The following is a 12,680-nucleotide window of genomic DNA, read 5'->3' as shown; positions in this document are numbered from 1 at the left end:
CCTGGAACCTCTCCTAATTTTTTACTGTGCCGTGGTACCTACAACAGTGCCATGGTCAACTATGTAAACACAATAGCTGTGTAATTTTTTTTGGAGGTGTCTGCTGTCCGAGTTGTGGGGAGGCCCCAACTGCGTCAGTACGACCGCTTCCTGGAACCTCTCCTAATTTTTTACTGTGCCGTGGTACCTACAACAGTGCCATGGTCAACTATGTAAACACAATAGCTGTGTAATTTTTTTTGGAGGTGTCTGCTGTCCGAGTTGTGGGGAGGCCCCAACTGCGTCAGTACGACCGCTTCCTGGAACCTCTCCTAATTTTTTACTGTGCCGTGGTACCTACAACAGTGCCATGGTCAACTATGTAAACACAATAGCTGTGTAATTTTTTTTGGAGGTGTCTGCTGTCCGAGTTGTGGGGAGGCCCCAACTGCGTCAGTACGACCGCTTCCTGGAACCTCTCCTAATTTTTTACTGTGCCGTGGTACCTACAACAGTGCCATGGTCAACTATGTAAACACAATAGCTGTGTAATTTTTTTTGGAGGTGTCTGCTGTCCGAGTTGTGGGGAGGCCCCAACTGCGTCAGTACGACCGCTTCCTGGAACCTCTCCTAATTTTTTACTGTGCCGTGGTACCTACAACAGTGCCGTGGTCAACTATGTAAACACAATAGCTGTGTAATTTTTTTTGGAGGTGTCTGCTGTCCGAGTTGTGGGGAGGCCCCAACTGCGTCAGTACGACCGCTTCCTGGAACCTCTCCTAATTTTTTACTGTGCCGTGGTACCTACAACAGTGCCATGGTCAACTATGTAAACACAATAGCTGTGTAATTTTTTTTGGAGGTGTCTGCTGTCCGAGTTGTGGGGAGGCCCCAACTGCGTCAGTACGACCGCTTCCTGGAACCTCTCCTAATTTTTTACTGTGCCGTGGTACCTACAACAGTGCCGTGGTCAACTATGTAAACACAATAGCTGTGTAATTTTTTTTGGAGGTGTCTGCTGTCCGAGTTGTGGGGAGGCCCCAACTGCGTCAGTACGACTGCTTCCTGATATACCACTCTGATGTTGATTGACAGCCATTTTTTTTTTTGGGGGGGGGATTTTAAGTCCACTCCCCACATCATCAGTGTTTCCCTTTTCACAATTATGATGCTACATGCCTCATATACCCTAAAAAACCTTTTTAAAGCAATTTAAAGGCCACTTCCGGGATTAAACACGGATATCCGAATCCGATCGGATACTAGGGTCGGATATCCGAATCGGATTCGGATCGGAAAATTTTGAATTCGGATATCCGATCCGGATCGGATAGCGGGGTATCCGGATCCGAATCGGATCCGGATTTTGAAAAGGGGTATCCGAGCAGCACTGGTGATAAGTTTAGGCATGATAAGTTTAGGTGTGATAAGTTTAGGTGTGATAAGTTTAGGCATGATAAGTTTAGGTGTGATAAGTTTTTAGGCGTGATAAGTTTAAGCCCCAACTGGGTTAGCACCGCAGTGCACAGCTGATCAAAAGTTTTGCGCTAGCAAAGTTTGGTGCACTTTGCATAGAGTTTAATGGCGCTGCTTTGCGATCTAAACTTATCTAAACTTATCATGCCTAAACTTATCATGCCTAAACTGAGTTTAGGCATGATAAAAATGGTTATCACGCCTACAGTCTTTAACTGGGTTATCACCACTTTGTGAATCGAGCCCTTAAAATATGTTCCTATTACAATGTAAGGCAACAATGTATCATTTTTAAATAAAGGTGAATGTTTCTGTTTTGTGGGTTTTTTTGTACCTGATCAATAATTACAAACCCTTATTTGCCAAAATAATAGTAATATACCCTCATGACATACATAGTAAAAAAAATAAAAAAAGAAGCTGAGTCCCTAACGTAACTATTTATGTTTTTTTGGGGTTTTTTTTTAAATGCTGTCACTTTTTTGTCTGTTTTATTTTGGTAACTATGGGGGCAGGGGAAGGGGGGAAAAGGGTTTAATTTATTTTATTTTATTTATATAGTGTAGTGTAAAAAGTGTATTTATTTATTTTTTTACCACTAGATGTCCCCCCTACACACACTATTCTGTGTGCTCTGAGTTGAGAGCACACAGGCAGTGTTGTTACAGGAAAGATCATTGGCTTCTCGTTAAAGCCATGGTCTTTCCATTACAGGCTCTCTGATTGGCTCAGGTAACGCATGTTCCTGTTCGCCAATCAAAGATGTGTCAGTCTCGGTGAGTAAGTGTGCCAGGAGTGTTTAAAAGAAAAATTAAAAAAAAAAACTTAATTGCAGTTTGCCTGTAACTTTTGCTTCAACTTCGTTAAGTTTATTGCACACTGCACATTAAAGTTTGATTATATTTCCTTTTTTTAATATAAATGCAAATCTAAGTTGTCATGTAGCATACCTAATGTCAGTGCTATCCACGCTAGAGAGAAATCAAGCAATAAACAATAAGCAGCAGAGATAATTTCATACCCTTCTTTGTCAAGGCGTTCCACATCAGGCACTCTCATGCCAAAGATGAAGAGGTTCTCCTCTCCTGCCTCTTCAGCCATCTCCACGTTGGCTCCATCCATGGTGCCAATAGTAAGAGCTCCATTCAACATAAACTTCATGTTTCCTGTACCAGATGCCTCAGTACCAGCAGTGGAGATTTGTTCGGACAGATCAGCAGCAGGAATTACTGTAGTAAGATAAAATGAGATGATCAGGAAATAAGTAACCTTTTTACAGAAATGTTATCTATCGCACATGTATCAGGTACTATAGTAGACATGCAATATTTTGTCTGTTAAAAATACTTTTCTCTAATACTTTTTTTAAGCTGGCCATACACTGGTCGCTGTGGCGCAAAATCTGTGTGCACTGCCTGCCCAGGTCTTCTAGCACCCCCTCTCCCCTCCCCACCCCCCTTTGCTTTTTTCCTGTGTTAGCTTGAAACTCAGTTGTGGTGACAAGCAACTGCAGGTGGGTAATAGGTGGATATTTCAGACTATGCTATACCTTAACCTCCTGAGCGTTATGCCGCTCAGGAGGTTTTATTCAAAAATTGGGCAAAAAGTAACACCGGACCGGAGCTGTGCCGGGAGGTTTGGAGTTTGGATGTGGTGCTAACGAACTGGGTTTCAGCACTGGGTTTTACTACACATCTGCTGGTAGTTTCCTAAATTAGCTAAGCAATGCTATTGTTATTAAGGCAAACCTTAAACGGGGGGTGGGATGTTAAAGTCTGGAGTGCATCAGAACTGGGCATGTGTGAGTAAGGTCTGCACATGCCCAGTAGAAGAAGCAACACATGTATGCACAGCTCAATTTTACTGGGCATGTGCAAACCTTACTCATGCATGCCCTGGTCAGATGCAGTAGTACACAGCAGAAGCGCAGCCATGAGAAATGTTGATGGTGTCAACTCTGTCTTCAGGAAAATACTGTCTGCTGCCTCTGAGCTCCCCTGACAACATCCTGTGGTTGCTAATGAGAAGAGAATGCTGAAACCACCACCCTGTTATGAAAGATGCTGATGCAGTTGAGTGCTGATGCCTAATCCTGTGGCGAGCCAACCTGCTCACATAACCCGCAGCTACACACAGCCCTATTTGCATGAATGAACTACTCTCTGTGGAAAGAAACGGGTGGAAAATGAAGATTCAGAGCACCAAGCAGTGCACTATTACCATGGTGACAAGGAAGCATTATCCACCATATCTAAGAAATCATAGCTGACTGAACAGCAATGGTCATTCCTACATCATTACACTACAAGAAGGTTTGTGTACCAAAGACATGTGCAGTCTATTTCTAAAGTGGAGCTACAATTTAAACATGTGGCCAGACAGACAAGCCCTGGTTTGAGTTACAGTTAAATGATGATCAATGAAAAGATTGCACAAGCCCATGCCGAGACGCTTTCCCAACTCTTCTTGTTTTTCATAGAGTAATGTGACTGAACGGCACCTTTTTCTGCCAGAGACACTCTGTAGTTTTCCAGGAAGATGAGTTTGAGTCTGTCCCCAACAGCTGGATCATTGTTGATAATATCACCTACGGAAGTGATCAGCTTGATGATCATCTTTGCCATATGATAGCCGGGAGCAGCCTATCAATGAGACAGACAGGACAGAATGACAGGATGAGAGGAAAGGGAAGCATCGATTAGGAACAAATTAAGAGAGAGTAAATGAGACAATGAGGAATAGGGGAAGTTTATCGTACATAAAAGAAAGCAAAGAACTTATTCTACAATTGTGTTGCTCTTCATATGGTTGCATACCACGGTTCCCTCCTGTGTTGGCAATAGCAAATATTAAGACAGACAACTGCAACCATTGGCAGAATGTGGAGGTGAATGCAGATATGTTTAGTGGGAATCCAGATGGCCATCACCTGATCCACTCGCTTGAATTTTTACATTTGCTTTGCCTTAGCATGGCTGTAGTGCCACATATGGGCTCACCTAGCTGGTAACTGTGCTTAAACATATAGATATATGCCTTTTCTCACCTTTCCACCAATCATTACTGTCCTGGGTACATATTGTTTGCTGGGATCTTTCTTTATACCTGGAAGAAATAGAGAATTAAAATGATGATGGCAAAAATCTAAAAAACACGTTAGTGCTTTTATTACTAGATATTATCGATGTCATTGATGGTCAAATGAATGCAACATGACTAATAAGGTAACACAGCACTCTTTTGTATGTGATAGGGCAACTATTTTTACTGGACCGTATTGCTTTCTTTTTCCTATGCCCCCAGACATGAGTGCTTATTAGTTGTTATAACAACTTAGAGAAAGCATCAGAATATATACAGAAATATACAGTGAAGTGCGCCTGTACTTTTCCCCTCCCTGCTGTGCTGTGGGCCAGATTGATCAAAGTATTACTGTTTTTTATTCTTAAACAGTTCTAACCAGCAGGGGGGAACTGTTCTGCATGATAAGAAAATTCTTAAATCCTACTTAAAGTGACTCCGAGCTAATAAAAAAAATAAAAGTTGTACTCACCTGGGGCTTTCTCCAGCCCAGTGCTGGTCGGGAGGTCCCCTGATGGCGTCCTGGCTCTTCTCCCCGCTCCGGAATGGCTGACAGGCCGCAGCCCGGGCGACACTCGCCCGAGTGTCGGGCTGCTCCTTCCGCGTATGACGCGGAATACGTCACACGCCGGCCGCCTCACGTCATCACGGCGGCCGGCGTGAAAGTACTGCGCATGCACGCTTTAATCGCGCATGCGCAGTACTTTCACGCCGGCCGCTGTGATGACGCGAGGCGGCCGGCGTGTGACGTCAGCCGCGTCATACGCGGAAGCTGCAGCCCGACACTCAACCGAGTGTCGCCCGGGCTGCGGCCTGTCAGCCATTCCGGAGCGGGGAGAAGGAGAGGAGCCAGGACGCCGTCGTGGGACCTCCTGACCAGCACTGGGCTGGAGAAAGCCCCTGGTGAGTACAACTTTCTTTTTTTGGGTGAGCTCGGAGTCCCTTTAATAACAGCAGTTTAGCGTGATTTTTTAGAACTGCACTACAGTTAAAAAAAGTGCAAATCTATCCCTAAACTGCCGCAGATTAAGGATCGCTTAATAGCACTTCTACAGATTGTGCAGCGGTGCAGGCTAGGCATGATTTGTGAAATGCTCCTCCCCCTGCTGCCAGGTGTCCCGTAAAGCTGTTCTGTGCTTAACCCTTCCAGTGCTGGGCATTGATGCAATACAGCAGATGTATTGGTTCCCTCAGCAACAGCAATTTCCCTCACATACTGCACTGTCTGAGAAACCTTCCTAACTCCTATTTTATAACAGTTTCAGAAGGAATTTGCACTAATAATCTAGTAATTTCTTAAGATGTCTGAGACAGTTCTACACGGATTTCTAAAAACCTACCAATATTTTGTGTCGGACACTCTTGATAAATGTCCCTCTGTGGCTGCACTTTGCTTAACTGTAGTGCAATTCTAGAAATTCACACTAAACTGCCAATATTAATTAGGAAATAAGAATTTTCTTATTATCATGCAGAACAATTCCCCCTGCTGGTTAGAACTGTTTATGATGAAAAAAACTGTCGTTAATGCTTTGATAAATCAGGCCCACTTTCTCTTAGGCTAGATTCACAGTAGGACGTTGCGTTTTGATGCAACGTTAAAGTCGCAACGCAAATTACAACGCAATGCCCCTAAAAAGTCGCAACGCAATTTAATGCCCCGTTATCGTTGCATTATCGTTGCATACAGTAGAGCATACAGGCAATGAAAAGTATGTTTCTAAGTCATTACTGAGCATGTGCAAACAGTCCAACGCAGCTAATAACATGTATAACGCACTGCATGCAGTACTTTTACTTAACGTGCAGCGTTAGTCACCAACGCAACGTGTGCACTGTGAACAGGGCATTGATTTCTTCATTGCAGTGAGTTATTCTGCGTTAAATGTTGTTTTAATGTGCGACTTTAATGTCTCACTGTGAACTTAGCCTCAGAGAGTTTAGCCCGTCTAATTCCCCATATCTGTGTCCAATCACAAATTGTAATTTGATCCCTCAGCCGTGTCAGCTGACTGCAACGGTAGAGATCTCATTTGTAAAGCACAGGATGTTAACAATATGTCTGCTTGCATGAAAGCAGGAAGTAGACAAACTACAGATGTATTGCAGGATTTGTTTCAGCTATAACAAAGAAATGGTTTGCTTTAAGGTTCTTATGCTGTTTCTTATCTTTAAGAGCAGAGAGAAAGTTCTGTGTTCAGGTCTGGTTTAAGCCATCCCCTTTTTAGGGGTTTCAAAGGGGATATTGTTGATGGACTATTCACATCACGACAATACAATCAGCGGAACATTATGCTGAAATAATTCTACTAAATGCATTAGTAAAAATTATAAAAACCCCTGAAAAAGAGGACCTGAACTCAGAACTTCCTCTCTGCTCCAAAAGATAAGCAACAGCATAATAACCTTTAGGGTAGTAACACACTAGGCAGAAACGATAGCGTTGCGGAAAACGCTAGCGTTAACGCACATAATGCATGTCAATGGGCCGCATGAAAAAAAATGCATATGTTTACGTACTGCAATGTGCATTTTTAAAAAACGCAGAACTTGCTGCATATTTTTCCAAAATGCATCTAAAACGCACATAATGAATGTCAATGGTGACGCAGAGGAATTGCGTTGTAGTGCGGTTTTTTATGCTTTTTATAAAAAAAAAAAAAAAAACAAGTTTGATGATGCATTTCCACTTTCTGTTGACTTCCTAGTGATTAGCATAAAATGCATACAAAAACGCATACAAAACGCACAAAAACGCATATGCGATTTATATGTGCGAAACGCAAACACATTAAAATGCAAGAAAAACGCATGTGCGAAATGCACACGCACCTAAAACGCACAACCGCATATGCAGCAAAAGGCATTCTTTCACGCACAGCCTAGTGTGTTCCCACCCTTAAAGAAAACTATTTCTTTGCTACAGCTGATACAAATCCTGCAATAAATCTCCAGTGTGTTTACTTCCTGCTTTGAGAGAAGCAGACATAGGGTTAACATCCTGTGGTTACAAATTAGCTGCTCTGCCAAGATTGCTGTGCTGACACAGCTGAGAGATCAAATTATAATCGTGATTAGTCACAGATTAGAGGGAATTAGACAGGCTAAACTCTGTAAATACATACAGGGTGCATTTCTCTAGGTTTTCCTTCTGTCCTGTGCAAGAGTTCAGGTCCACTAAACTGAGACATTGGCTACATTCACAGTGGGCCATTGCAGTGCATCGGACCATATAATTGCATTGCTAACACCCATGATATTGTAATGGTACATTCACATCGGCGCATTGCGCTACAGTGCGGAGGAATTCATCGGTATAGCGCGAGGCATGCTGTGAGTAGTCGGACAACGTGAAAGGACACAGCTGCAGTGAAGCATATTTTTCATTAGCGGTATACATCACTGTTTGTGTCGCATGGCACACATGCCGCAGAAAGCCACTGTACCCCTTTGTTCCATTGCCATCCTGTATTTACAGGCAGGGCCGGATTTACCATAAGGCACTGTAGGCACATGTCTACAGGCGCAAGATGATGGAAATGCGGCTTACTCCCCTCCCCTACTGCCTTCCTCCTTCTTCTCTTATGCAGAGTCCCAAGCAGAGCATGAATGAGAGGTTACTCACCTAGCTCTTGGTATTCCACTAGATCTTCCTTCAGTTGGGGGTACCACTGGCTACTTAATACTGTGGATACCTCTGGCTACCTAATGCTAAGGGACACCTGTAGCTACATATGACCTGTAGATCGGCAGGGTTTGTAGGTTCATGGAGGGTGCCTATAGGCACCTGTAATGTAAATCCGGGCCTGTTTACAGGGCATGCAACATCCTAGTGGAAACCTTCCCTTTAAAGGACAACTGAAGCAAGAGGGATATGGAGGCTGTCAAACCCGGATTTACCTCACAGGAGCCTATAGGCACAGATATCCTGGCACCCTAGACTCAGCCCTCCATGAACCTACAAACACCCGCCGAACCGCACTGTGCTGACTGTCCCAGCTGTCACTTCTCCCTTACTTCCTCTGCTGTTATAGGTAGCTACAGGTGCCCCTTAGCATTAGCTAGCCAGAAGTACCCTCAATATTAAGTAGCTATAGGTGCCCCCATAGGAAAGGAGGGAGGGAGACGCCTTTCCATCCTCAAGCGCCTGTAGGCCCGTGCCTACAGTGCCTTATGGTAAATCCAGCCCTGGAGTCTGTCATATTTATTTCCTTTTAAACAATACCAGTTGCCTGGCTAACCTACAGATCCACTGCCTCTAATGCTGGGCATACACTATACGTTTTTTTCTTATCAATCGAGCCGCTGATGGCTCGGTTCAGTGGCGTAGCTAAGGAGCTGTGGGCCCCAATGCAAGTTTTACAATGGGGCCCCCCAAGCACTCTATACATAGCAACTGATATGGCACACCAAAACCTGCCAATGACAACTACAGTGTCAGAGGTGCAAGAAGGGGATGGGGATCAGTTTGTTAATGATTACCGCTATTCAAAGTATCTATAGAAGTCATTATTATGAGCACAGAACCAATAGGGAGCTAATACTGTAGTGGTGGAAGGGCCCTTAGGGGCCCCTCTGGCCCAAGGGCCCCGATGCGGTGTCTACCTCTGCAACCCCTATTGCTACGCCCCTGGCTCGGTTGATAAGTTCCGACATGTCTGATTGCCCGCCGGATTGATTCCGCGCTCGATACCCATGGGCAGGACAATGGAACTAAACGAGCGCAAGATAAGGAAGCGCCCGCGGGGACGAGCGGGAATCAATCCAGGCGCGTGCGGAGACGTGGCGGGAGTCGATCCGGCGGCTAATCGAGCCGCAGAAAAGACTAGTGTATGCCCAGCATTATACCTCTAATACATTTAGCCATAGACCCTGAACAAGCATGCAGCAGATCAGGTGTTTCTGCCATTATTGCCGGATTTGACAAGATTAGCTGCACGCTTGTTTCTGGCAGTGATGATCATAACCAACTAAGAAAGATTACGTGTCATTTCACCTACATTTTCGCAATTACAATGCAAAAAAAAAAAAAAATGGTTTCTAAACTCAGAAAAATTACATTTTTTCCCTTGCATACTTAAAATCGATTTTCTCAAAACCTACAAGGTCTTTTTGATTTTTTTTATTGTATCCACCATTCTCCTTAACATATGTAGCAAGTTTGGTAGCAATATCATGTAATGGGGGCTTTGCTATTAACCTCTAAAATCGTCACAAAATTACGTAAAATTACGCATGATTACAATTAAAATTTGAAATGAATTACGATGCCTAATTGCAAATTATGATGCGTAATTCCGCATAGGTATAATTTCTGCTCATCGCTAGTTTCTGGTGTTATTCAGACACTACTGCAGCCAAATAGATCAGCAGGGCTGCCAGGCAACCGGTATTGTTTAAAAGGAAATAAATATGGCAGCCTCCATATCCCTCTCGCTTCAGTTGCCCTTTAAGTAAAATCTGCCAAGTAACTGTGAAAAATTTTCCAGGATGCATGGGACAAATTACACTGCAAAACAGCATGTCAATACACCTAAATATAGATTTTTTTTTTTAATGCTTCACCTTTTAGGACATGTTTACTTCCATTAAAAAAAAAAGTTAATGGTTTTATCTTTGAAAGCATTCCAGTTCTAGTACCTTTTCACAAGCACTTCAGCCATACTAAAGTAAAACAAACAACAAAACGGCTAGTTCCCATAGTGAGGGGAATGTGAGGTCTTCCACCCACTGCTTGCCAAACATCAAGACTTGGTGGAGCCACCTAGTGTTAGTGAATGGAAACCAAAACTAGAGCCACAATCCTTGCCAACATAGCACCTGAGCCATTAATGAGGAGCTGTCAGCCATACTATCTCAGGAAAAAAACCACATATATAAGTAGATAAATACTTGCTCTGCTTACATAACATATGTATTGCACTGTCCACTTTTTGATTTTAATGATTTTTCTACAGTATAAAAAGAGAAAATACTTCTTTGCATTTCCCATTTTATCTGTGGCTATTTTGAAGTCAATCCTGATGTCATTTCCTGTCTTACTCTCCTCTGCCTGATTTGCCCGCCTTCACTATAGAAAGTGCATTGTCTCAGCATGAGAAATATTGGCCAATCAGAGAGGAACAGAGGTGTGGGAGGGGAAAACAGGAGGGAAAGAGGCTTCAGCCAATCAGGCTGCATTAGTTAAGTCCGAGGGGAAGTAGAGAAGCAAAAAAAAGGACAACCCAGCATGCCCTGCAACTTCTTTTTTGTGTACCAAATTTTGTGTGTACCAAATAAGAGTCAGGTAAACTGGGGAAGGATCATTTATCAACAAGAAAAGTAATAGTCATTTTAACTTTTGGATTGCCTGGTTAGCATCCTTATTACTTGTTTACCAGATAAAAATAAAGAATTGATTTTTGATTTTATGCCCGACAGTTACACTTTAAGAGACAGCAAACTCCCTTGCCACAGTGCTATAATACAAGGAGCTGACAGCACAGCCGCAATAGCAGCATTGGGGTGCTATTGTGGCTGGAAACACGAAGAATCACTCACGTTCCCAGCCTGACGGCCGGTGACGGCGAAACCGTAAGTAGCCACCGGCGGGTCCAGGAGCATCGGAGCGGGGCTGCGAGGGCACCGATCAGCTGCAGGGGGCTGAGGGAAGCCCCAGGTGAGTTAAACTCATTTTTTTCCCCTGACTTAAGGTTCACTTTAAGGACTGGAACATTTTTTTTTACAATTTTGAACCTGTGATCGCTGTGATTAGCTTGCAGTGATCACAGGGTCAGGAGCCAATGAAACTGCCTCCTGATCGGTATACAGAACTCAGCTGTCATTAGACAGATGAGTTAGCTGCAGTGAGTACCCGCGATCATAGCAGGAGCACATGCAGTGGGTGTAATTAAATCTATGTTGTGCTAGGATAAAACATCCTTAAACACGGCTCATATTTAACTATGTGCAGTCCTGAAGTGGACTGCTAACTCATGTACCCAATTTGTGTTGCCTGTCTGTCACTTTGGTCTCCATCGCTCTGTGCATCTGGCTGACAGGTGCAATGGCATGCCTCCCCCCCAATTCATGGATACTCCCCATTTTCACAGTAGTAAGGTGGGGGCAGGGGGGTGCAGTGCTAGAATGGGCTGGTAGGCAAGCTGTTTCCTAGCGTGATGAGTGCAATGACATCATCATCATGCATACAAGGAGGGCGTGTCAGAAATAGAGGGGAGCGATCTGAGGAATAAAAGGCTGCTCAAACCTAGCCTAATTGTACACATGTACATATACAGTACATCCAAGATATACAATTGTTCCCTATGTCACTGTCACTTACAGCAGGCAATACAAATCTGACAGAACAGGTTTTGGACTGGTCCATCTATGGGGGATTCTCAGTACTCCTTGTTTACAAAAGCACTCCTGGAACAGATCTATACAAACATGTCTATACAAACATCCCTACTTGTTTGCAGGCCAGGGCCGGCGCTTCCATAGAGGCAAAGGAGGCCATTGCCCCAGAGCCTGTAGGGGTCCCCCAAGTGACTCCTCCCTTTTCTCTAGCTATGGTGACCCTATTCATGCCTGCAGGGAATGAGGAAGAGAAGAAGTCCAAAGCATAGAGCAGGGTGCTGCCACCGACCTGTGTCCTGCCCAGATTAGATAAGACTCTGCTATGTGTTCACAATGCTTTCGGGGACATATGATGGACACCTAATAATATTGTGTGTTGGGGGATGGGACCTGGCAGCCAGCTTGGGGTCCCAGGGTGGTGAATTTGCTATGGGGGTGAGGCTGTGCTAGGGGGGCCCCCCCAAGTTACTTTTTCCCCGGGGCCCCATTGTAGCTAGATACGTCCCGGTTTGCACAATATTTTGGCAGTTGAGCTGAGCAACTGCCTTTTGGTAAGTGCTTTTAAAATTAAAGAAAATCCTGAGAATCCCCATGAGCAGATGAACTACTCCAAAACCCGTCAGATTCTTACTAGCTACTGTAAGAGACAGCAGCTTCGGGGAAAAAAAGTAATTTATAGCGTGTTTGCCTCTGGGACAAATGTACATTATAACAAAATGCATAGAGCTAATTCTACAATTATTCACAATATTGTTTCTTTATAGGGAATCTGAACCAAGTAAAATTATTTCAAATTTACAAGATGT

General features: G+C 43.8%; 1 protein-coding gene across 1 annotated transcript in view; it reads right to left on the bottom strand.

Moving 5' to 3' along the window:
* Positions 1–12,680, bottom strand: part of PYGM (glycogen phosphorylase, muscle associated) — a 95,649-nt gene that overhangs the window by 17,278 nt on the left and 65,691 nt on the right. The window contains exons 15-17 of the mRNA XM_068261086.1: positions 4,502–4,560; positions 3,956–4,097; positions 2,477–2,684 (exon numbers count right to left, since the gene is read on the bottom strand). Of these exons, the coding sequence (XP_068117187.1) occupies positions 2,477–2,684; positions 3,956–4,097; positions 4,502–4,560 (409 nt within the window). The remainder of the gene's footprint in view (positions 1–2,476; positions 2,685–3,955; positions 4,098–4,501; positions 4,561–12,680) is intronic.

The sequence above is a fragment of the Hyperolius riggenbachi genome, chromosome 11 (genome assembly GCF_040937935.1).
Source record: "Hyperolius riggenbachi isolate aHypRig1 chromosome 11, aHypRig1.pri, whole genome shotgun sequence".
Lineage (NCBI taxonomy): Eukaryota > Metazoa > Chordata > Amphibia > Anura > Hyperoliidae > Hyperolius > Hyperolius riggenbachi.
Note: the sequence above shows the minus strand (reverse complement) of the source record. Positions and strands in the feature narration are given on the sequence as shown.